General features: G+C 45.8%; 2 protein-coding genes across 7 annotated transcripts in view; one reads left to right on the forward strand and one right to left on the reverse strand.

Moving 5' to 3' along the window:
• The window catches only part of Csf1r (colony stimulating factor 1 receptor), a 28331-nt gene extending 22856 nt beyond the window's left edge, over positions 1-5475 (forward strand). For both annotated transcript variants that reach the window (XM_010627159.2, XM_010627158.2), the window contains exons 15-21: positions 1300-1388; positions 1502-1599; positions 2686-2808; positions 2893-3004; positions 3661-3760; positions 4335-4443; positions 4540-5475. In XM_010627159.2, the coding sequence (XP_010625461.1) occupies positions 1300-1388; positions 1502-1599; positions 2686-2808; positions 2893-3004; positions 3661-3760; positions 4335-4443; positions 4540-4749 (841 nt within the window). In that variant the 3' untranslated portion in view covers positions 4750-5475. The remainder of the gene's footprint in view (positions 1-1299; positions 1389-1501; positions 1600-2685; positions 2809-2892; positions 3005-3660; positions 3761-4334; positions 4444-4539) is intronic.
• Hmgxb3 (HMG-box containing 3) overlaps positions 1-26240 on the reverse strand; it is a 72946-nt gene that overhangs the window by 14907 nt on the left and 31799 nt on the right. For 2 of the 5 annotated variants that reach the window (XM_010627163.2, XM_010627164.3), the window contains 9 exons: positions 23883-24184; positions 23243-23370; positions 17965-18096; positions 16720-16904; positions 14585-14804; positions 13057-13190; positions 9840-9956; positions 7939-8148; positions 5537-6988 (listed from right to left, as the gene is read on the reverse strand). In XM_010627163.2, coding sequence (XP_010625465.1) covers positions 6521-6988; positions 7939-8148; positions 9840-9956; positions 13057-13190; positions 14585-14804; positions 16720-16904; positions 17965-18096; positions 23243-23370; positions 23883-24184 — 1896 coding nt within the window. In that variant the 3' untranslated portion in view covers positions 5537-6520. Of the gene's footprint in view, positions 1-5536; positions 6989-7938; positions 8149-9839; positions 9957-13056; positions 13191-14584; positions 14805-16719; positions 16905-17964; positions 18097-23242; positions 23371-23882; positions 24188-26240 lie in introns of those variants that run through there. The other 3 variants (XM_010627160.3, XM_010627161.3, XM_010627162.3) reach the window with 2 other exon arrangements.

A 26240-nucleotide genomic window follows, 5' to 3' on the forward strand; every position in this document is an offset into this window, starting at 1 on the left:
GCAAGTTTCATATCACCCTTGAGTTAAGGCAGAGGCAATGCTGAGCTACCTTGCCTTCGTGTCCTTGGGGGCAGCGCTTACCTTAGCACACTGGTGGGGGACTGGTGGCACCCGGGAGCTAGACAGCAGCCACAACCAAATCAGGACAAGAAGGGTGCACATTGTGTTCTTATCCTAAGTACTGGCAGCTGCCAGCCCTGGGGAAGCAAAAGGAGAAGGAGACCATCTTTCTTGCTCTGTCCCCTCAGAAATTCGGGTCTGCTTCCTCTTCTGACACTGACATCCTTCAGAGAGGGTGACACACGCTGGGCAGGATGGAACCCGTAGAGCCAGGTCAAATAAAAATGAGTACCAAAGCACAGAATTTGCTTCTGTCTTCAAATCTGCACACAGAGAAAGTATTCTGAGTGGGAAAATTGCAAGGGCAAGTGGCATAGGAACCAATGCTTCCAATGGGATCCCAGCCTATGTTAATATAGAGGTATCATTTGCAGAACAAGTGAAAGAGTGGTTATGCCAAGGTCACGTCTATAAACAAAACACTGGTTCTCTTTGTGGGAACACTAGAGTACGCTCACCTCAAGGCGCATATCCCCAGTGCAGCGGGGTAGGAGGTAAGGTGTTCAGAAATCCTACATGATGGGACTGTTAGATGCAGTAGGTGGCTCTGAAGTCACCTACTGCCCAAGAGCACGCATCACCATGGGGCTGCTAGAAACTCTGGTCTCAGGCCTAACGGCTCAAACCTGCTGAGTCACAATCTACACTGGGAGGAGATTCCCTGGGTGGTTCAGCTGCACATGGGTCTGTTTAAACTGCTCTCACCTAGCCCCAGGGAGATGGAGAGCTGGGAGTGGCTGTGTTTGCCCCACTTCAGAGAGTGGTTTGAGCATGGAAACATTCAAAGTTCCCTAAGGATTTTTATGTGAAGCCAGGGGTGAGAGCCAGCTGTGAAGAGAGGAGATGGCTCTAAGAAGGGAACACAGAATTTGCTCAACTTCCAGCAGGACTGTTATGGGGAAAGGCACAACTTTTTGGTGGCTCTTGATAGAGCAAAGACCGGAAGAGGAAAGTCCCAGGGGCCCACTGACATGAGGAGCAGAGAACTGTCAGGCAGAGCTGCCCACAGGATGACTCGAGGTCCCTTTCCTGTCTTTCCCTTCCCTTCTCTTCCCTTGCCTTTCTTGCCCTTTCCTTCGGAATGGCTAGGAGAGTTCACGGGGCAGCTGGAGGCTGAAGCCTAAGGTCGGCAGCACAGCAATGGGGACAGACCGCCCCTCATCCCTCTCTCCTGTGTAGGGACAGCGGCTTCTCTAGCCAGGGTGTGGACACCTACGTGGAGATGAGGCCAGTGTCCACTTCCTCAAATGACTCCTTCTCTGAACAAGGTGAGGATGTACCAGGACCAGGAGAGAGGCAAGAGATTGTTGGGAGGCAGGGGATGGGGCCAGGGAAGAACCCGGCTGTGACAGGGCTGCCCTGATGCCTCTTCCCATCCCAGACCTGGACAAGGAGGATGAACGGCCACTGGAGCTCTGGGACCTACTGCACTTCTCCAGCCAGGTGGCCCAGGGCATGGCCTTCCTCGCTTCCAAGAATGTAAGTCAGAGCTGCCCTTGGCGTTCAGGCTGCCAGTGGGGTTGGTCATTGAGCCCCTCTATGGGGCTCAATGCATGAGAACAAAGGAGAGGAAAGGGGAGGTGGTGGGGGTGCGGGAAGAAGTGGACTGTAAGAGAGCAAGTGGGCAGCGGCCTCCAGGGGCCTCAGGAGGGGATGGAAGACAGCTGTGCCCAGGTCGGTTTCCTCAGGAGGGGTGGGGCCTCCACCTGACAAAGTGTCTATCTCCAAGTGTGATCCAGGAGGGTAACAGTTCCCCAGAGATAGATACATATATACTTGGGATTGAATTCGGGACCTTGCACTTGCCAGGCAAGTGCTGTGCTGCTGAGCTATAGCCCCGGCCCCCAAACAGGTTTTATTTGCTCATTTTCATTGAACACTGTAAAAAGCTTGACAGTTGTCTCTGCTGATGCACATGGTCTCATGGGATGAAACCAGAACATTCCTCACAGGGTTGGGAGGACATCAGAGCATGTATGAAATGTGCCCAGGAATGGCAGTTCTAATTATTATCCTCAGAACAGACTTGGGAGTCAATGGCTTGATTGCGACTTTGCCACTTGCATGACTGAGTAACTGATTTAAGTTGTTCTGAGCCTCATTCTCTTTATCTATAAAAAATGGCATAATCACAGAATTGTCTGAGGGAGAAACAGAGCTTTCATGTGTACTAACACTTAGGGAGGGACCGGGCCTGGTGCTGTGAAACCCTGAAGGTGGCAGCTGTTGCTGTTATCAGTGAAAGGATGGGTCAGGGATTGTGCACAGCTCGGGATTATTGCTTCTGGGGCCATGGGCCGACCACCCCACTCAGAAGCAGCTCCTGCTGCTCAGAGCCAAATAGCTAAAAGGGCCAGGGAGGCAGGGTGGTGGTAGCTTCTAAACGCTGCGCACATTACATTTTCTCAAACCTTGAGCTGCGGTAGACTTGGGCAGGAGCTAAGGGTAGAGGACATCCACTCCCTCAGTGGGGACCTTGGGGCCTTGTGGGGGCCCCTCTGTCCCTCCTCACCTCTGGCTCAGGTAGGGGAGGGCTGAGACTAACCCTGCAGTGCTTCCCCTCAGTGTATCCACCGGGACGTGGCCGCTCGAAATGTGCTGTTGACCAACGGGCATGTGGCCAAGATTGGGGACTTTGGGCTCGCTAGGGACATCATGAATGACTCCAACTACATCGTCAAGGGCAATGTGAGTGCTGGGAAGGAAGGGATGCGCTGGACTAGGGAAGGGTCAGAAAGCCAGGGTCCCAAATAACTAGGATGATCTTTCCAGGCCCGCCTGCCTGTGAAATGGATGGCACCGGAGAGCATTTTTGATTGTGTCTACACGGTTCAGAGCGACGTCTGGTCCTACGGCATCCTTCTCTGGGAGATCTTCTCACTTGGTGAGCCCACCCTGGGGCTGGCTCCTCTTTGACTTCCCGTCCAGTGTTGTACCTCATGGAGGAATCTAGTTAAGGATGCCTGGTGCCCAGAACAGCACAAGGGCTGGTGGAAGTAAAGGGATGGGCAAGAGCTTTCAAATCCAGCATCACACTTCTGGGCTTGGCAGCCCCTTCAGTGCTGACACAAACAGCCTCGGAGCCTTTTCTGCACTTGTTCCCCTTGTGCAGTTGCTTTTGTCCCCAAATGACCAAAATGACCTACCCTGCAGAGTAGCTCTAGTTAGTAGCTTCCATCCTGAGGACTAGGCACGGGGATTTGTGCCAAGCCCTCAAATACACTGCTCTACTGACTTCGTAACACCTGGCATAGTCCCCACTTTACCAACACACCACTGAAGCTTTCTTCGGTCTGCCTGACTGCACAGCTATGCTGTAGTTCTCTGAGTGGCATGGTAATGCCTGGTGGAAGAGGCTCTCACCTCCCCAAGTCTAAGTACAGTGCACGCCGTATAGTAAGCTCTGGGGAGGAGTAGCTGCTGCTCTGGGGCCAGAGTCCAGGTGGGATCCCTCTTCACACACCTCATTGGGATGCATGTTGGTGGGGGAAGAAGGCAGCAAGCAGTATATGGCCCTTTACACGATTGTGGCCTTTGCAGGGCTGAACCCCTACCCTGGCATCCTGGTGAACAGCAAGTTCTACAAACTGGTGAAAGATGGATATCAAATGGCCCAGCCTGCCTTTGCCCCAAAGAACATGTATGTGAAAGGGTCTCAGGGTGGGAAGAGGATGCCCAGGCTTGGTTGGAAGGGGCTGGAATGGGTATGTGGTCTTGGTCTTTCTCTCCCCAAAATGCTCCAGGGCTAGATTTCATCTCCTCACAGTAGACTCTAAAATAAGCTCCCTTTCCCCTAGTTCAGGGTTTCCACTGGTTTCCCAGGTAGGGTGGGGAATGTTCTCAAAGAAGCTCTGAACCGGGGCAGGCCCTTTAATTCAGACTTATTACTATGACCTTGAGGATACCAGACTCATCTGTCAAAATGGGGGTGATGAGAATACGTTCTCCAAGAGTTACCGTAGGGATTGAGGTAAAGCATGCCAAAGACACAGCGTAAGTTTGGTACCAAACACTTTTTCTCCACCCGTGCTAGAGATGGGACATGGAGCCCCATGCGTGCTAGGCAAGCAATCTACCACTGAGCTCCATCTGCAGCCCAAACTCACTTTGGACCATGTGTGAGGACCTCCATCTGACAGGGCTCTGTAGGGATGTACGCAGTAGTCCCTAGACACCGAGGAGCTTCACATGGGCAACTTCTGTCCTATCTCCAGATACAGCATTATGCAGGCCTGCTGGGACCTGGAGCCCACCCACAGACCCACTTTCCAGCAGATCTGCTTCCTCCTCCAGGAGCAGGTCCAAGCAGAGAGGAAAGAGCAGGTGAGCAGGGCTTGGTACAGAGTGGCTGGAGGGCTCGGAGAGCATGCTTGGCTGGGCCTAATGCTCTGGACTGATCCTGGTGCCTCCCACCCTCAGGACTACGCCAATCTGCCGAGCAGCAGCAGTGGTGGTGGTGGCAGCAGTGGTAACAGCAGCAGCAGCAGCAGCAGCGGCGGCAGCAATACCAGCGGTGGCAGCAGCAACAGTGAGGCAGAGGAAGAGAGCTCCAGCGAGCATCTGGCCTGCTGTGGGCCAGAGGACGTCACCCAGCCAATGCTGCAGCCCAACAACTATCAGTTCTGCTGAGGTGGTGATGACAGGAGTACTGCCTCTCCCCACTGCCAAGCTTCAACTCCTCATGGATGGGGCAATGTGGGGAGAACACAGAAACTCTGCCCTTGGTTGTTTCCACAGCTTGGCCCAGCTCTAAAACCTGGGAATGTGAAGGGTCTGGGGAGGTCGAGACCCCACTCCTGGAGTCTGGGCCACCACTGCCATTTAGGGGCTGAGCCCTTTCCACCTTCCCCCACTGTTCTCAGGATGTTGGACTCATGTTCACTATGACAACTCACTCCTACCCATGTCTGCACTTCCCTTCCCAAATCCCTTATGTCTCCATGGAAACGGACTGTTTGGATGAAGTGCCTGGATGTTAGAAAACAAGGCTCCTCGGGGCCAGGCAACCCAGCAAGTGGTGGGACTGCAGGAGTGCAGCAGGAGAGGACAAGTGCTCAGACCACAGGTCCCCGGGGCAAGGTGGTTCCTTTGTGTGACTCTAATGGGACCTTCAGCCTCCTTCTCTCAGCAGCCCACCGCACCCTGGGTTTGGCACTGCTGCAATGAGCCACATGGCAGCTAAATGTGAGGGGTGCTCTGCCCAGTTCCGTCATTCTGGCCTGGAAGGCAGAGGACCTTGGTGTGTGGCTGGCCACACCAATCAAAAAGCTCGCAGTCCCCCAAGCTGACACATGATAACTAACAGTCACGCTGCGGGATGTTCTTTGTAAACATTAAACTAACAGCATTAACACAGCCAGCCTCTGGTATTTTGCGTCACATATGCCTGCAAACTCCTTGGGATCTTCTCTGTTCCGCCTTGACATGAAGTGACAAGTCCAGGACCCTGGAAGTTAAACCACACTGTGCCCCACACAATGAGCAGGGAACTGGCCTACTTCATCAAAACCAGATAATTTAATAAACTTTATTCTTGTTGGGGGAAGGGGGGAAGCCACCTACTCCACTCCTCTCAATAAATTAAAACACTTGGCCTGTTCCTGGGCCCTAAGCAAACCATGGGCACGAGCCAGTCCTGCTGTTTCCGTGTGGCCCAGTCTGCTTCCCCTTCACAGAAGGGAGTTTTCCTACTGCTGCCAAGTTATGTCTCAGGGCCTTGGGCCACATCCCCTGTGGTGAGGGTCCCAGGGCCCAGAGAGGATGGAGGGTGCAGCAGCAGTGGCCAGGAAAAGGAGGAAGGGGATCATCTTTCCCAAAGCTCAAGGAAGAGGACAGTCCTGGAAGAAAACTGTGGCTGACTGTTCCTCCCTCCTCAGTTTCCCCCAAAAGTGGTACAGGAAGAACTGGAGAAAAATGCATCCCTCCTTTGGGAAGAATCAAGAGCCCACAGAGATGCCTAGTATGAATGAGGCCACCAAGGCCCCAGAGGCAACAGGCTAGGGAGCTTGTGTAGCTCTAGGGTTGGACCAGGTTTCCCCAGATGGGAAACCTCACCTAGTGCGGACTGCTGGATCAGCCCAACCCAGATCTCCACCCGATGCTCCACATGCATCAGGCCTCAGGGAGCTGGCTACCAGCCCTTCCCTCTCGCTTCCCCACCCTCCCTCCAGCATTACTTCCCACAAGCGCTTTCAGGGCCTGAAGGGGTTTCCTGACCAGTTCTGAGCCTGAGGGCAGAGCAGCGTGACTCTGGGCCCTGGTATGCTCAGGAAATGGAAGCTCTTTGGTCGGTCCCAGCAGTCGTGACCCTGCAGGGGTCACTGCACTGCCTCTGCAGGCCCCTGGACAGATTTGCCTTGGGCACAGGCTGTATATGGCTTGAGATGATGCAGTTCTTGGCTTATTCTGCCACTATGGCCACCTCCTCTTCCTCACCCTCTTCCTCAGGCTCTGTCTTGATCTGAGCAACCCCAAGGCGGTAAAGGGTGTCACGAATGACCACCTCGCCAGGCTGGCAGTTCTGTACAATGTCATGGATCTGCCTGTTGACGATTTCACGGCTGGTGAGGAAGTCCATGAGGCGGTTGTAGAGGTAATAGTGGGTGGCGTTGTCAAAGGCAATGGGACGCTGGCGGACATTATTTGACTTGCTGTCCATAATGGAGGCTAGGATAGATGCATAGGGCGCCAGTTCAGGGCATAGGGATAAGGAGTGGTGCCCAGCACTGGGGTCACCAGGACTGGGCTGTGTGCCTGCATGAACGATGCGCCGAGCCGCACTCTTGGTGATTGGGTGCTGGACAGTGTGCTCAGCCTCTGTCATGTCCACAGAATTATGCTGGTCCAAAAGCTCGGGGCAGGACACAGTCTACAAGAGAGACAAGAAGCCAGCTTGACAAGAGAAAATGACCAAGGTATGTATTGTAGCTGGTGAGAGCAAAGGCCAGCCTTGTTTAAATCCTAGCAATGTGGTGTAGTTTATCTCCTAGATCAAACATCATGCCCCTCTCTCTGCCTCAGTTTCCTCGTGACAAGAGGGACAGAATAGCGCTCACCCCACAGAACAGAAGCTGGATTACTTCAGCTGCTATTATCATTGTACACAGTCAATTCAGGCCGCAGGGTGAGAACCACCTCAGAAGGAGGGAGGCTATAACCTTTTCTGAGCCAAAGCACAAGCTGCTGGAACCCGGGAGTGATGACAACAATGTCCCCTCCAAGGCAAAGCCAGAGGCATCCTTTCCCAAATATACAGCGTTGGGGCACTCACTGTTTATCCGATCCTTCACCTCTTCCTAGCATCTGTGCTGAAGGTGAGCCCTGGAGGGCACGTGACTGCTCAGAGTCTGCCTGGCACAATTTACCAAGACACAGAGACATGGGTTCTGCCCTGCCATGGATCTGCTGTGAACTCTGGTCAAGGCCATTTCCTGCTCTAGGCCTTAGTTTCCTCAAAGAAAAAAGAGGTGGGGGGGTGGTCAGAGAAGATCAGTGTTGAGGGCTTAACCCAGGGTCTAGTTGGGTTGGGATTCTCAAAGGTGGACATCTTTCAAGTTTATCTGGAAAGCAAGCTCTTTTAACACAAGATACCTCTGGAATACCTCAAGCACACTACACAACACACTATGGCAGTCATACAGTGGTAACTCAGTAAGAAGTTGTGGAGTAAATGCTGGTTCCAGCACATCAAGACCAGATACTGGTGGAGAAAAAGAATGCTAGCAATGGTTTCCAAGAAGGCTGAACCCCTTGAAGAGCCAGGGGAGTAGAACATATTCAACTGAGAGACTTATTCCAGTTTCTCAGGAGGAGACTCACCATAGGTGGCTCTGTAGGGCTAGAGAAACAGCCCTGGTTCTTCCCCCACATTTGGCTGGTCAGCTCTGGGTAGCACAGGTCAGCACACAGGGCCACAGGTGTGGCCATGTCCACCACATAGACAGGTGGCCAGTGACGGGAAGAGGCAAGCAGATCCACGTGGTCACGGGCACTCTCACCTCGAACAAGATACTTAGAGCCACAAACCACCTGGAGGGAGATGGAGGGGCCAGCCAGGGTTAAGGAGCTCTAACTCCAACAGTAGTCCTTGCTCACTTAATCCCAAGAAGGTGAACACTCAAGTTTATGACTAAGCCAGGGCCATTTTACCGGAGTCCATGACATTCTACGATCCTCCTAATTCTGTCCCTGAATGAAGTCATTGGCTCATCCTCCTGAAAGGAGAGCTGGGCCATCCTGTCCTCGATTTAGGCTGAAGGGCACTTCGGGGCATTTCTTCTGAGCTCCACTCCTTCCACAGTACTACCAAGCATCACCTAGCAGTTCCTAATCCTACCTGCATAGCACCAGTAGCTAACAGCTGGTTAAAGATGGAGACTCGGGCCCCAGCCCAAGCCTAAATTATGGTCTTTGGGTCTAATCATTTGTATTTGAGGAAGCTTTTCACCTGACCCCAATATGCTGACCAGATGGGAGGTCCTGGTGTAGTCTAGGGCTCCCCCAGGCTCCAGCACCACTTCATTCCACTTTGATCAATTCTGGGTACAATGGAGAATCCTGCTTTCACACCCACCTGGCAGTTGGTTCCAAGTCATACACTGCCCCTCACAGCCCAAGACTGCTCTTCAACTGCTTTTCACGAGAGGATCCCTCCAGTCCCACATGTACCACCCAGTGAGCAGGCTCTGATCTACCCAAGTGGAACCAGATCCTTTAGATACAGCTTTTGTCCAAGGGCTTGACAGATTCATTCTCTTTCTACAGTTGTCCTGTTGACTCAAACATCTCAGTGAACTGAGGCTCTGTCGAGGACGCTGTGTACCCTATTCAGTACTTAATAGCCCAGGGTTCTGTATTACAATATCTTCCTAATCGTTCTCTGTCATCAAGTATACAACCTGTCCTGGAGCTATCCTAGTGCCTATTGCATCCATACCTTCTAAAGACATATGGAATGGTCTTCCCAAAGACAAACTCAAGCTGGGCCCAGTGGCATATGCCTGTAATCCCAGCTATCTGGGAGGTTACGGTAGGAGGAGGAAAACAAGTTCAGTGTGAAGCAGCATAGCAAGACACTCTCAGAAAAGGGCTGGGAATACAGCTTAGTGGTTGAGTGCAATGCTAGCATGCGTGGGCTCATTCTCCAGTGCAGCAAAACAACAAACCAAACCAAACCAAAATTCAGACCCGATTTCCCACTCAATGCCATCCAAGAGGCCCCTCACCTCTGTCGAAAATCCCAGTGGTTACCCTCGCCTCTAGTGGTCCCTCTGCTTGGGAACACCCATTCCCTGGCTCGTCACTGAGGCAGCACAGCTACTCTCAAGACTCCGCTTGTCTCAGACAGCAGTCCCTCTCTGTTACTTTCTATTTCAGGCCCTTATCTGTTTCCTCCAAAGCTATCATTACAAGCCAGGGTAACTTTAGCTTCCTCACTAAAATATGAAGTCGACTGGGGAAAAAGTACATCTTTGTTGCTTACTCTATACTTTTAACGGGTGACTTATGGCTCAGCACAGGGTAGGGTACATAATAAATGCACAGTGATGAGTCAAGGGTTCTTCCTCAGCCCAGACAATGGTACCCGATTCATATGCAGTTACTCCACCGGCTGCATAGCTGCAATGGGAGGCTCAAACCCCAAAGGGTGAGCTGGATCAGACCGTGGGAGCAGTCTAATATCAGCAAATTCACCCGAAGTTCTCCCTCGTTATCCTTACCTGATGGGGGCACACTTTGAAGATTTTACCCCCTGTGAGATGCGGTGGGGGCTGTCTATCTCTGGCTCCATTCTGTACAGATTCATAGAGGGCCAAAAGAGAGAAACAGAGCTGGTCCTAGAGGACAAGATTAAAAGCACAGGAGTGAATGCCAGGGACTGAGCCTGGTGCTCAGCATTAAATGTGCTCTCCACATCCAGAGTGAAAAGATCAACTGCCAGGCTGGCGTTGGTGTTTAAGCCCACCTGGCCAATGCTCCTCTGACACAGGTAGGAAATGGAAGTTTCCACACAGGTAGTTCAAAAGAGACCAACTAAGGGCCGGGGACTTGGCTGAGCGGTTCTGCCACCTGCCTCGCAAGTGCAAGGACCCGAGTTCGATCCCTGGTACCAGAACAAAACAAAAAGACCAACCAGAATGACTGAACTATTAAAAGTCTAGGGTGTGGGGCCTTTTAGTTTTCAGAGTTTGGAGAAACTGTCAAAGAGGAGCTAATATTTGAATTTGAATTTAAAGAAGGCTTCCTTTCAATAGCACAGAAATATAAAGGACAATAAAGTACTGTACAGGTAAAACCCATACATATACACACACACACACACACACACAATCTATACATGCAAAAGCAGCCACTTTAGTAGAACCTGAAAAGCAGAGCTTATAATGCATTCTTGGTAATAAACTTGTGATATTGGTATATTAATTATTTCAATTTCACAATGTAAGATACTGCAAACCCTCGAGTTACTGGCCTAATCACTGAACAATTTGGGTTACGATTGGAATTTTGGTTTCAACTTATGACCAAAGTGTTGAGTTATGGCCCAAATGCCAGCCATTTGTGTGGCTATAAACAAAAACTCATGATGCCAGAAAAGTGTATGTAAGCAACTGTGTCAGTCAGAGCCCAGATACTCATGTTTATGACTGGATTTTGGTTGGTGCTTTATATAATTGCTATGGTTACTGTTATCAAATCGGCCCTCAAAAAGTTAGAGAGGCAGCAAAGGAAGGAAGGGAAGGTAAAAAAAAAAAAAGCAATCACAAAAAAAGAAGGAAATTGTGGAGAAATAGGACAGTGGTGTTTGTGTGACCGATCTTGCTAGTATGTAGCGCATGTCGAAATCCACCATCTTGACAACCTTACAGAAAACAAGATTTGTATAAGGAATCTAGTGTTGCTAAATCTGTTACTCAAATTAGTAAATCACGATCAACAGATGAGGTAGAAAGTGTGGACAAATGAAAGGCAGATGGCAGGTTACAGACTGAGTCTATAATTTGTGAAAAAGCTAGAGCTATAAATGCAGATCTCATAAAGGATAATCCATCAGTGAGTGATAACGGTGAAACATTTCATGACATTAAGGGGTAGTTTCACAATTTTAAAGTGAGAACTGGAGTTCACAGCATAACTAGGCACAGTGAAACAGCCAGTGCAGATAAAAGGGCTGCTGAAAATTATATACACCACTTCAAAACACTGACACAGAGATGTGGCTTTTGCTCTCATCAAGGTTTCAACTGTGATGAAACTGGCCTTTTCTGAAAGAAAATGTCCAGAACATACATTACCCAGGAGAAGAAAATGCCAGGCCACAAGCCTATGAAGGACAGGCTAACCTTATTGCTATGTACCAATGTGAGTGGTGACCTCAAGATAAAGCCTCTCTTGGTTTATCACTCTGAGACCCTTAGACTGTTCAGAAAACAAAGTCATGAACAGGCTAAGGGTCATGTGGAGATCTAACACAAAACCCTGGGTAACAAGAGTACTTTTTCTTGAGTGGATCAGGGAGGCTTTCTGTCCTGTTTATCACTCAGGCTCTCCTCATCACAGACCATTCTCCTGCTCACCCACAAGATCTGGAAGAATTCCCATGGCTCTCAGTCAAGTTCCTCCCACTTAATGTAACTCCTCTACTGCAGCCTATACACAGAACTGTTCCTGAAGTGCTTCCAGATGGTCTCAGATACATATTTAATCTTTAAAGAATTCTGGAAGGAACATTACAGCATCCTTTCCTATGTGGGGTTAACTGAGAAATCCTGGACTAGTGTCTCTCTAAGGACACTGAGATCTGCCTGGAAAAAAGTGTGGCCTAAAATTCTACAGGACACTTTGAAGGCTGTAGAGGAGCCTGAGCCTTCAGCTGAGCCTGTGGCTGATGACACTGTCAGTACAGCAGAGTCCATAGGCTGCAGGTAGACAGTGGTGATGCTGAGGAACTGGAGGAGGATCACTCAGAGAAACAGTCTACAGAGGGACTTCAGCAACTTCCGGCTGAGCAGCAGAGAATAGCAGCTGAGGAGCTCTCTGAAGAGGAGGGGGAGCGCCAACAATCAGTGCAGCAAAGCCCTTCTGAAATAAAGGAAATCCTAAAAAATGGACAGAGCTACAAATGTGAAGAGAAGACACACCCAGAGAAAAAACCAATCACTGCATTCACTTGGTTAATGACAATGTCATATATTACAGAATAGTGTTAAAGAAAAGACAGAAACAGACAGCCTTAGACCGGTTTTTATTTCTGAAAAGGTTGACTTGGCCAGAAGTAGGTCCTAGTGGGCTGGCTACAGATTCTCCCAAGGAGAGAAAGGACACTAGAGAGCGAGATTCCTGATGTTCTTGTGGAAGGAGACTCTCCTTCCAAACAATACCCACCTCCCATTTCATCCTCCCTTCCTGAAAGCCAAAGATGCCAACTTGAAAGGTGAGTACAGTGTGAAATTGTTGTTTCGGGTACACTAGGCATATTTTATAACTTTGGTGAATACACTAGGAAAATTATTGGTGTTTCTGGCAAATTATGCACATTATACAACCCTTTTTTATTATGAAAAGGTTAGTTAAGGGGTGCCTGGGAGGTTCATCACGCACTACAGGAATTTCCATTATTTCTAATGGGAAAAATAATCTTGACTTAACAACCAGCTCTCGAAAACGAATTGAGTTCGTAAGTCAAGGGGCCACATAGGGTCATACTTAAAAAACAAAACAAAACAAAACAAAAAAACCCCAAATAATAGGAGGGACTGACTGTAAGCCAAGGATTCAAATGCACGTCATCACCTGGCTGCAGCCATCTTGCAGGCTCTCTGATAGCCAGTACCTCTGTCCAAAGGAGGTGTTCAAGCACTGTGTTCACATCTCACCCAGATAAGTAGACAGACCTCTCCCAAAGCCTGGATCACTACAACTGGCCTCAATACTCACCCTGCAGTCTTCTGCTGTGAAAGGGATGTCACACTGCCCCAGCAGATGCTGCAGCTCCTTCTCACTGTAGGAGCCAATCTCCTCAAGCTTGCAGGTTCCTTCCTGGAGCAGCCTCACCAAGGCACTGCCATTGCCTGCAAGAGATGACAGTGCAGATGGGAAGTGCTGCTGCCAGCCACCAGCAGCCATGGGTAGTTCCCCCAGTGCTTGGGGATGGGAAGAAGGGGACGCAGAGTAGCAAGCAGTAGAAGGCAGCTCTGCACGGAACACTTCCCAGTGTGCTGACAGAAATGGGACTCAAGGCAGGACTTCTGCAGCTATCTAAAGTCTCTCAGAACTGGAACGTGTCCTAGAACATCCTTCAGGAGAAACCCAGCACAGACACTGCAAAGAACCCTAAGATGAGCCAGCTTTTTAATCGAAAGTCTTCTGTTTTTTAGAACCAAGAACACAGGTTCTCACTGTACCTGGAACAACAAGAGCTGTATTTTACAAATGTTCTCTATATGGTGTGATAATCAAGGGAACTAGGTGGGGACTCTTCAAACAAAAATTGCTGGGCCTTGAAGCAGCAACTATGAATGAGGTGGGACCTCCACAGCTAATGTTAGAAAGCAATATTTGAGAGTAAGTGGATCACAGCTTAATAAGTACTTATTAAATCAATTTAATAGGTCATAGCCAAAATTTTGAAAATGAGACAAGATCAAAATACATAGTATCAATGTGGAAAAGTAGTTTTACGAAAGTTTTGTTTCAGTTAGATACACACATGTATACATATGGATTTCTGGGCGATGATATAAAATGCATCCTTTACTGTGAATCACAGTTTAAAAAGAAAAAAAAAAAAGCAGAAGGCTACCACTAACTATGCTAGCTCAACAGGGTAGTAGGTGGGCAATGTGATCATGTCCTCTTTGTAAATGCAGCAACAGAGGCTCAGGGAAATGAGGAACTTATCAGAGGTCACAGAGCTGCTAAGTGCCATAGCTAGGAACTGAACATAAGTTGTCAGAAACTTATGTTATCCACAGATAGTCCAATGCATAATGCACAAACCATCTACAAAGCCATCTGAACCATGATTCTTTTGGGGGGCAGGTACTGGGGATTGAACTTGGGACCTTGTGCTTGCAAGGCATGCAGTGGAACCACTGAGCTAAATCACTGGCTATAAAGCCATCTGAAAGATCAGTTGTGAAAGAAATGCCTTGCCCTCACCATATACTTTCTCAATGAAAATCTTTGGGGTTGAGCTTCATTATCAGTATTCCCTTCTCAGTGCAGAGTACCCCAGGAGGCTGGCAGTAAGCTGTGTGTCTGTGTCACGTGGCTGATAACTTCAAAATTCTGCACCCTGCCTTTCACTTCCAGAGGCTTTGTCACAGGCTGACATCATCCTTGCAGGAGTCCTCTAGGTGGGCCTGGCCCTCTCTCTCTATCTCTGTGCTGTCTTGCTACAGACAATGCCCACACTCTTGAATGAGCCACTCCCAGAACCCTATTAGCCACCAAGTACCCTTACCAGGTGCTGGCTGCACATCCAGATTTTTGTCTTTCTCAGTGTTGACAACCACAGCTCCTCTCATGAGCGGAGGGAAGAAGGGGGCAATGACAGAGGCATCAAATTTGGTGATAGGGATGCTGGCCGGGAACGCCACCTGCTCAATAACCTCAGTTTCCATCGTGGCCCAAAAGTCCTCCACGTTCACCTCACTGGGACCCAGGAATTCAGGCCAGGTGAACTACAAAGCCAAGATTAGAAAGGTCAAACTGGAGGGACCAGGATGTCAGGAGTGCAGCAGTCTTCACTCCTGTACACACATGAGAAACCAAGGCTTAGTGAAGGGCAGGATCTGCTTTGCACGCACAGCTGGCTGTCCCCAGAATGTGACACTTTAGTGCCACCTGCCTTTTCTTTCTCTCATGCCACAACACTCTCCAAGACTGCTTTAGTCTTAAGGTCCTTTTGCTCTTTATTTATATCATCTTCTCTTTCTTACGAGAAAAAGGAAGCTACCATTTGAATGAATTTTATATACTAGATAATTTTCAATGAATTCCTAATAAATAAGTCTAGGGTATATCTGAGATGAAACTACTAGAACCAGGGGCAGAACAAGATTGTGAACACAGGTCCAGCCCTAAATCCTAGCATCTATCCCTATACCTGCTGACAAGAATATTCAGCGCTCTATTTAGAGAAATTCTATCCACGCTGCAAGGCCCCGTGGATGCTTCGCCTCCTTCCCCTTTAGAAGGCCCCCTCGGTTCTCACAAGCACCCAGGCATCACCCCACCTCGTGCAGCATTCACTTATCACAAGCATCAGGTGCTGATACCAACCAATTTTTATTCTTTTTATTCTTGGTGCCAGAAATTGAACGTGCTGCTATGTCTGGACTCATTATTTTCGATTTGTCTAGAGTTTTATTATTAATGGGTATTGAATCATATTGAAAGCCTTTTTAAAAACTATCTAATGAAATAATGAGTTTTCAATATGCTAAACAGAGAATTGTACTGATGTATTTTCTAATGTTGAAACAATTTGCTTTCTGGTGATAAATTTGGTCACGACGCACTGCTTTATCTATTGTGACATATGATTTGCTATTTTCTTACTCAAGACTCTGACATCTATATTCATGAGTACAATTAGTCCCAGTTTCTTATACTAAAAACACCTGATTCTGTTTTCAAGGATATAGGGCCCTATGACAAAATACTCTATACCTTTTATCTGCTTTTGCTATTCTCCTTTAACTACAATCAATACATTTTTGGATATTTGGTATAATCCAACGATGAAGCCATCTGAATTTGGTATCATCTTTGTGTGGAAATTTTAGTTTTGGAACTCAAGGCATCTCAGGTTATTTTCTTACTCCAATACCTTCAGAGCTCTCCATGTAAAATAACACATGTGAGCCTGGGTAGGATCTTGCTTCCTGTGCCTTGAACCTCACACATCCTACCATTCCCCCATCACTCACTCGAGCCACAGCAGCCTTCTTGCTGCTCCTCAATCACTCCTAGCAAGACTATCCCAGAGCCTGTTCTTGTTCCCTCGCCTGGAATGTTTCTCCCCAACGCTACATGGGCTTCTGATTTCTACTCAAATCCCACATCAGAGACCTTCCTGGATAACATTTATTTTTGGCATCAGGGATCAAACTTGGGACCTTGCGCTTGGCAAGGCAGGCGGCAGAACCACTGAGCTAAATCCCCGGTCCCCTGGACATTTTACATTGTGTTCCACAGCACTCCTTACTACCTGACAAATCTTTTGTTTCCAGCCTCCCCCAAACCAGAATGTGAGCTCCGTGATGAGAAACTGTTTTTCTTTTCTGCAGTCCTGGGGAATTGATCCAGGGCATCAAACACGGTAGGCTAGAGGTCTTCCAGTGAGTCTCATAACCAGCCAAACTCCGGGGTTGTACCTCAGTGACAGAGCACATGCTTAGCATGCACAAGACTCCAGGTTTCATCTACAGCACCAATACACACACACACACACACACACACACACACACACACGCCACTGGACTCGCCCAAACAGGACCAGAGCCATCTATCTGTAGGAACATCATGTAGGCAAGTGGTTGCCACAGTGAGTGATAGTTCTGAAGACCACCCATGGTCCTAAGAGGCACTTACCTCCACACTTTTCAGTGCTAGCACATTCTCTTCACTCCTCTGAGCCATTTCAACTTTGGGGGCTACACCACAGATGCCACAAATCATGTCGTTGTAGTCTCGGACAGTGAGGCACTCGAAAGCCCAGTAGCCATTGCACAGCAGCTCCTGCAGCTGGCTCAGCTCCTCTGAGGTAAGAGTCTTCTCTGGAAGAACAGCAAGAACACCGAGGTCACAGAAGATGATCGTGAAGGTATTAGAGGTGAGCCAGGAGCCAGCAGGAACAGCAATCCTACAAGACTGATTCTCCTCTAAAAATATCCATGAGTCCTAACTGTCCCCAGGGTCAGACAATTGGCCATCAGGTATTCAGGGGCAATTCAAAGGGGAATTCCACTTGAAGTGATGGGCGCCTTGTACTAAGCATCTCTTAGGTACTAGCTGCTGTGCTGAGAGCTTTCATTGTGTTTAAAATTTTAATTCTCACATGAATTTAATTCTTTATGAATTATGAACCAGGAGCTATGTTTACCCTCATTTCATAATTAGAGAAACAGAGGAATGGAATAACTTGCTCAAAACCACACTGCCACTAAATGGCAGAGCCAAGTCTCAGAAAGGTCTGTGCAGCTCCCGCACCTTGCCCTACTCCAACATGTCCACCAGCAGGCAAAGCACAAGAGGCCTGGAGCCTGTACGAACCATGAAAAGAAGAGCAAGAGGACCAAGAATTTCTCGATAGTAAAGAGGGTAGTTCCCATCCTCAGTCTTAGCACGAGCCTTGGACTAAAAGCAACAACTAAGAGCTGTGTAAATGGAAGGAGTCTGACTGAAATGCCGGAGGACAAGTCCGTCCATGACCGAAGGATATGCTTCTAACAGTCAGTTGTGGCCTCTTGCTGAAAGTCCCTGGATATGTGAAATATTCATGCTTTCCAAAGTTAGCATGGCACTCATAACATGTAAAAGGAAGGCCAGAATATCTCCTTTTCCAGATATCAGACTCACTGGGCATGGTGGTGCATACTTGTAATTCCAGCACTCAGAAGGCTGAGGTAAGAGGATCACCATGAGTTCAAGGCCAGCCTGGACTACGTAGTTAAGTTCAAGATCATTCTAAACTACACAGCGAGGCTCTGTCTTAAGAAATAAAACAAAACAAAACGTAGTAATGCTCTTCTGCAAAATGATTCTTTCAATCAAATGTCACTAAAAATTTTCAAGTGCTTAAGAATAACCTTGGAAAAGGGAGGAAGTGACCTTTACCTGTCTGCTCCTGCACTGACTTCAGCACAACACTGACTGATACTCTGGGGTCCTCTCCCAGCTTGATCTGGTTTCGAATTGCAAAAAGCAAGTCCAGGCTTACTAGCAGCTTGTTCCCCACATTAAAGAGACCTGGAGATAAAAAAAAGAGGCAACAGGGAATTCACTGTAGCATTATACTCACTAGGAAAATATAAGAAGCAAACTAAACACCCATCAATAGAAGAACAGTTATATTTTGGTACATTCATAAAATAGAAAAATAATGCATAAAAAAAAAAAAGAAAATAAGGAAACCTAACTGTTCTGACATGAAGTTGTCCATAACACATTGATAAGTGAAAAGAACTAATAATGTAATATGTATTATACATTGTTTTACGTTGTTTTGTTCCCCCAATAAAAAAAGAAACATCTCCCTACCCCCTAGCTCAGTCCTCAGGACCAAAGGTGTCACTCTTCCTCTACACCTCACACAACTGCACCATGGGGAAGGGTCAGGAGCGTCCTTTAGCCCAGGGATGGGGAGGGGGCGTAACAAAGTCTATACAATCACCCCTACATCACATCCTGGAATAAGAGAACCAGAGGAATTTAAATGCAATCAATTTAAGACAAATAAAAGAGGGTGATTTTACATTTGTACAAAATATAACATGCAAATTTGTACAAAAGCAAATTCTGGAATGTGTGTGTTCAGGAGAGAGGGGTAGAGAGAGTGGAGAAGACGCTCAGCATGACAGCAAAGGCTGACACTGTAACAGCAAAGCTCTGGGTACACAAAAATGAAAACAAAACAAAATTGTTTTAAAGCCCAAACAAGCCTGGTGGCCCCCAAATCATCACCTACAAATTTAAAAGACCACTGATAAACAGGAGAAAACTCGGTCCAAAAAAGTCCAAAAGAATGGAAATGTTCACAAAAGAAATTCATGATAGGGAAAAACAAAACAAAACTCCACAAAAGATCATGAAAAAATAAGAGAACTACAACAGATAATAAACAAAACACTAGTTTTCCCTATCAAATTGACAAGCTTTAAAAAATAGTAATATTGATCTATAAAAATTTCCTAGAGCTAACTGAGTGAGGTAACTGGATAAAGGCAACAGATAAAACTCAATCTTATCTCTATAGAAGCAATGAACAGTTGGAAACTGAACCCATGTCCTTTAGCACTGAAGAAAAGAAAAGAAAAGAAAAGAAAACAAAAACCTTAGTTATAAATCTAACAAAATACAAGTAGGACTTACAAGCTGAAAACTATAAAAACTGACCAAATTCTTAAGGATAAAAATATTTAACAACTAAAACTCCCAAGACAAAAACAAAAAAACAAAAAAAATCAGTGAAAGAAATAAAAGAAAACCTAGTAAGAGCCAGAGATTTAGCTCTGCACCTGCCTCACAAACACAAGGTTCTGAGTTCGAACGCTGACACTAGAAAAAAGAAAGAAAACCTAGTAAAAGATCCTGTTTGTGCACTGAAAAAATATTACTAAGTATAGCAAATCTTTCCAAATCGATATACATATACATACATATATATATTTGGTACCAGGGACTGAACTCAGGACCTTGCACTTGCCAGATAAATTGATCTATAAATACCACACAATCTCAATTAAAATTCTAACAGAATTTTATAGTTACTGACAAGCTGACTCTAAAATTTGTATGGAAATACAAAAGAATGAAACTAGCCAAAAAACAAGACTCATATTATCTGATTACAAAGCTTCAATAATCAAGACAGTGTGGTTTAAAGGATGAACACATAAATCAATGGAAAAGTACAGTGTCCAGAAACAGACTCACACAGTCAACTCATTTTCAACCAAGGGAAAAATTGTGTTAATGGAGAAAGGGCTGCCCTTTCTACAAATGGTAATACAACTGGACACTGACATTAAAAACTATGTTCAAGCTGGGCATGGTGGCACATGCCTGTAATCCCATTACTCAGGAGGCTATGGCAGAAGGATTGTCACAAGTTCAAGGGCAGCGTGGACCACATAGTGAGTTTAAGGCTAGTCTAAGCCACATGGCAAGACCCTGTCCCCCTCCCAAAAAAAAAACCACCCCAAAACCAAAAAAACTATATTTAAAAGCCAGGTGTGGCGGCACACACCTATAATCCCAGCACTCAGGAGGCTGAGGCAGGAGGATCTCCGTGAGTTTGAAACCAGCCTGGGCTATACTGTAAATTCCAGGTCAGTCTCAACTGCACAGTGAGACCCTGTCTCAAAATCTCCCCCAATAAAAAATCTTTTTAAAAAAGTTAATTAAAAATGGATCATAGCAAGAAACTGAAAGGTAAACTAAAACTTTTAGACAGAGAAGAGGATGGAGGAGGAAAGGGGAAGAGAATAATGGGGATGAAAATAATCAATATATTTTACATGCATGTCCCAGTACACCAAAATCAGTCTCATTATTCTGTATTACTAATAGGCACTAATGAAAAATGGATCATAGATCTAAATGCAAACCGTAAAATTATAAAATTCTGAGAGACATGTTTTTTTGTTTTTTTTGTTTTTTGAGACAGGGTCTCACTATGTAGTTGAGACTGACCTGGAACTCACTATGTAGCCCAGGCAGGTCTCGAACTCACAGCGATCCTCCTGCCTCAGCCTCCTGAATGCTGGGATTACAGGCATGCGCCACCACGTCCGGCATTTGAGGGACTTATATAACCAGAATATATAAACAATGGTCAAAAGTCAGCATAATCTTCCACATAGTGAGTTTAAGGCTAGTCTAAGCCACATGGCAAGACCCTGTCCCCCTCCCAAAAAAAAAACCACCCCAAAACCAAAAAAACTATATTTAAAAGCCAGGTGTGGCGGCACACACCTATAATCCCAGCACTCAGGAGGCTGAGGCAGGAGGATCTCCGTGAGTTTGAAACCAGCCTGGGCTATACTGTAAATTCCAGGTCAGTCTCAACTGCACAGTGAGACCCTGTCTCAAAATCTCCCCCAATAAAAAATCTTTTTAAAAAAGTTAATTAAAAATGGATCATAGCAAGAAACTGAAAGGTAAACTAAAACTTTTAGACAGAGAAGAGGATGGAGGAGGAAAGGGGAAGAGAATAATGGGGATGAAAATAATCAATATATTTTACATGCATGTCCCAGTACACCAAAATCAGTCTCATTATTCTGTATTACTAATAGGCACTAATGAAAAATGGATCATAGATCTAAATGCAAACCGTAAAATTATAAAATTCTGAGAGACATGTTTTTTTCTGTTTTTTGTTTTTTGAGACAGGGTCTCACTATGTAGTTGAGAGAGACCTGGAACTCACTATGTAGCCCAGGCAGGTCTCGAACTCACAGCGATCCTCCTGCCTCAGCCTCCTGAATGCTGGGATTACAGGCATGCGCCACCACGTCCGGCATTTGAGGGACTTATATAACCAGAATATATAAACAATGGTCAAAAGTCAGCATAATCTAGTAAACCAAATACATGTACAAATACTTTATCAAAGAAGATAGAAAGATGTCCATACATCATTAGTCACCGGGGAAATAAAGATTAATAAAACTCCACTGAGGTATCACCATACGTACAAAAGGTATTGCTCAGAAACGACAGTGTCACAGAGTACTGGCACGCAGAGCTGACTGGAACACTCACATCCCACTGGGGAGAATACAAAGTGGTACAGCCCTTTTGGTAAAAGGTTGGTAGTTACTTAAAACTAAACATTTATAACCATATGACCCAGAAATCTAACTCCTAGGTATTTACCTAAGATAAATGAAGTTAACACTTACACAAAGGCCCATATACCAATGTCTGAAGCAGCTCTTCATGCAATTAACAAAAACTGGTAGCAACAGAAACATTTAAAAATAGATGAGCAGATAAAACTGCTGTATATTCACATATACTCAACAGTGAAAAGGGAACAAACCACTGATACATACAACATGGATGAATCTCAAAGGACTATACTGACTCAAAAGTTTACAAACTACCGCTGCGTTTACACAACATTCTGGCGATGAGAACACTGCAGGGAGAAAGAAGAGATCAGAGGGCTGCGGAGGTTAGGGGTCAGGAGTTGGGTTTGGGTACAAGACCATGCTTTGGCGTAACAAACTCTCCTCTATACTGGCTGGGTGAAAGTTACATAAATCACAGCATATGTCAGAATTCACAAAATTTTACAACAAAGCAAATTTTACCATAAGTAAATTTTCAAATGAATTTTAATTTTAAAAACTACATAATCCTAAGTATTTGCCTACAAAGAGTATAGGGAAATGGACACTCTTTAACTGTTGTCAAAAACATAAACTCAAATTTAAGACTTATTAAAAACAATCAAAACAAGGCAACACAAGGTTCTCAAGACAAAGAGAAAAATCTTTAGCACTCGATTCTACATATTAAAAAATTCAGATTCATAATGGTATATGGTGAGTACTCAACAAATGCATAGGGAGCAAAGGCATAAATATGCAGCAATTCTACTTCTGAAAATTTATCCAAAGAAATTAAATAATTGAGGATCTGAGGACATGTTTAATTATAAACAGGGCTATGAAATGTAGTACTACACAAAATGGTCATGTAGCCGGGCGTGGTGGCGCACGCCTATAATCCCAACAATGAGGAGGCCGAGGCAGGAGGATTGCTGTGAGTTTGAGACCAGCCTTGGCTACATAGTGAGTTCTGGGTCAGACTCAACTACATAGTGAGACCCTGTCTCAAAAAAACAAAAACAAAAAAATAAATGAATAAATAAATAAATAAATATTAAAATGGTCATGTATTTTACTTGTTGGCTTAGGTAGATGCCTATGATATACTACTAAATTTTAAAAAGCATGTTACAAAATAGTGCACAACACCACTTACTTTTCTGCAAAGAAAAATTACAAACCTATAAAACTTTCCATGTCTCATATTCTGCACAGATGAATGAACACATCTGGAAAACTACAGAGCACAATGTTAAATGTTTTATCTCATGGCAGTGATATTACTACTTTTCAGTTTCCTCTTTTTATTTGTCTGCATTTCCTAACTTCATCAATAAAGATCTACTATTTTATAACTAACTTTGTTCTAACGATGCTAGAAAAGGGGCCTAAAGACTGAGAGACAAAGGTCAGTTCCTAGGCCTAAGGTGTTCAGGAGGAAGATGTCCTATGGAGAGAAGGTCCACTGTGCAAAGCACCACAGCGCTGATACATGAAAACAGTTCTCGAGCTTTGCTGCAGGGAGCCCAGGGGAAGCAAAGGCTGGTACCCACCTGTGCAAATGTCCATGAAGCTGTGCAGGGCCAGGCAATGGGGATTCAGACACATCTTCACCTGCGCAGTCACCACTTGCAGCCGGTTAGCTGTCAGCAGCCAACACTCCTGGGGCCCAGCCAGGGAGCTGGTACCAAAAACACCACCAATAGAAAACAGAAGGGAAATCAATTTCTTTATGCAGGTCTTGGGCTTAGTGATCAGTGGAAAAATTCTCAACACTTTAAGGCAATAGAGAAAGAAACATGTTGAAGTTTGGGTTTTAGGGGTATTTTTAGGTGAGTGCTTCCACTTTGTTGGAATCTATAGTCTGTAAAGTTGGCCCTATAATTAATATAATTCTTAAATTTATTATTTAATCAGTCCCACTGAACTCCCATGCACAACTATGATGTGGCAGGTCAAGATGTAATCTAATCCTAAACTGTTGCTAATGTCAACAGAAATGGCAGGCACTTTCAACGGAAATGATAATTATTAGTTATGTTACTGTTAGCAACTGAAAAGGTAAAAGAAGCCAAAGGAAAACAAAGAGTAACATCTTCACAGGTCACAGCTCCACGGGTAGCGAGAAGTGACGTGAGTCAAGTGGACGGGGAAGCTAAGAGCAGACAGAGCAAAAGGGTGAAGGGTGCTTACTTCTGGGCCCCTTTGAATAATGGGCTGCTGCAGAGAAGGCACTGCGTGGACGGGGACTCATAATAACTCGACCAAGAGGTCTGCTCGATGGTGACCGTCTCCTCACTCACGTTGGACAGGATAAGTCGAGAGCTGTTGAGTTCATGAATCAAGGCGAAGACCTCAGCCAGTTCAGACTCGTTCTCAGGAATCTGCAGGACTTTGCGCAGCAGCTGCAGCGTGGACTGGCGCTGAATCTCTCTCTGGGCTGCACTCAGGGGCTCTGTGGCACTTAGCTCATCTGGGAGTGGAGAACTCACCTCCTGCTAAGGAAATGGTCAATCAACAATCCCGGGGCGCAGAATGAGCCAGGTTTAGGCTAAAATGAACTGTACACGCAGTAGCTGCCCATGGCTGAGGGCTGGGAACCGAGATTTCCGACCAGCTTGCTAATAACCCACTGTTATTATTAGCACTAAGGGCAGTGCTTCTCTGTGGGGCTCAGTGTTTGTCAGGAAAATGAGGATACACGTGCCGCTTGGTAGTGGAATCAATGGTGAGCTCCTACTCATGAGGAGCATAAGGTTTGGGTTTCACTTCTGAAGATCCCACTTCATGGCTGTACGTGTGGGACCCATAGCAATTTATTTGACCTGAGGCTCATTTTCTTCATATGTGAAATGTACTACTAGTCTCCTAGAGCTACTGTATGGAACAAACGAGGTACTGCAGGTAAAGGACACAGTACAGTGCCTGGGATGCAATGAAGGCTATGAATGGTAGCTTCCATATACTAACAATGTGTCCTGCTTAAAAGTATTTTGTCTTTAATCCTCTATGGCTTCTAGGTACAAGGGTAGGTATTTTACGTACTAGTTACAGACTTTCAGGAACAAGGTTCTGAATTAGTCATTAAAAATAGGTCTTTCTCAGGCAGATTTTTTTCCTCAGTGGAAGTTCCTCCCTGATCCTTTTTTGCTAACGCAGCATGAATCACTGCCTCCTTTTATCTCCCAAATGCATGCAAGATTCACCATTTTAGTTGCTAAGACACTATTCTTTCTCTTCAGTGAGGACAGGGTTTCTGCTTACGCTTTCATTCCCCAAACCAGCATGAGGCCTGCTCACAAAAGATGCTGACTCATATTTGCTGGACATGTCATGTACTGCTTTGTAGAAACTAATTCTTAATAAAAAAGGAGCTTTAAAAATCAGCTTTGCAAAGAGGTATCAAAAGGAGGAGGAACGAGGAAAAAAGCAGCAGCAAGATATATCATGTACAGATGGGTGAATGTTATCATTATGTACATCTAAAATGTACCAATAAATGCTTTACTTAAAAAAATTATTTTTGAGAAAAAGAAAAAAAAAGGAAAGAAATTACCCTGGAGAGACTATGCTCCCTTCAGAAGAGCCAAACTGGGACACTAATACTCAGGATGGCTAGAAATGATGGCGAGTGTGACAGCTTCTCTTACCATGGGGTAAAAGGTGCATTAAAATTTGTTTGTTAATGATGATAAAGTGAGTGAGACCTTACAGGGTACAAAAGAAAATCCAGCTTTGCTTCATAACTGATTAGTAGAGGCCTTCTGTAAATATATTAACATAGACCCATCTTCCAGAGGGGGGGCACTAAAGGGACAACATTTCATCTGTCCAGCAGTCCCAGATATTCAGCGTAAGCTACAAAAACTTCAGATGGGGTCTCATACACTGGTATGGCCTTTTCTGTGTTCAACCTCCAAGACCCAGAGGAGAGACAAAAAAGAAAGGCAAAGGTTATAGATATTGCAATTGGTGACACCCCGTCCACAGATATCACCATCTCCTCTGAGGAACCTGGGTAATCTTGACGTCATGGTGAGCCGATTCAACTGCTTACAGATACACAGGCAGCTAATTCTGCTGTGATTCCCTTCTCTGGAAAACTCCTTTTAAGTTTACAGCCATAGTAGGGGTTGAAAGGATCCCCAGTCGGAGATTCTTTACCCCTCCTTTGATGTGTCACTTTGAAGGTCGGATGTTTAACCATGACTTTCTAACTGTCCCACAGTGTCCCACTCCTTTGCTAGGAAAAGACTATTAACAAAAATGGGGGCAATTCTAGAACTCTGGCTCAGGCCAAAACAGATTTTACTTTCTGAGACTACACCAGATCACTCTGATCTAATCAGCCAACAGGTAAATCCTGCTGCACAGTATAAGAGAATACCTGGTAGAGCAGATTCAGCTATGCCAGGAGTCATAGTAGTAAAAGGGTCCAGCCGAGTGCCTAATCAAAAATGGTATAGGAAATTCTACAACTCCTAGAAGCAGTCCATTTCCTAGAAAGGTCTCAGCCATGCACTGTAAAGGACACCAGAGACATGTCTGACA

The sequence above is a fragment of the Fukomys damarensis genome, unplaced genomic scaffold (assembly GCF_012274545.1).
Source record: "Fukomys damarensis isolate Sample0158 unplaced genomic scaffold, DMR_v1.0_HiC HiC_scaffold_3, whole genome shotgun sequence".
NCBI classification, from domain to species: domain Eukaryota; kingdom Metazoa; phylum Chordata; class Mammalia; order Rodentia; family Bathyergidae; genus Fukomys; species Fukomys damarensis.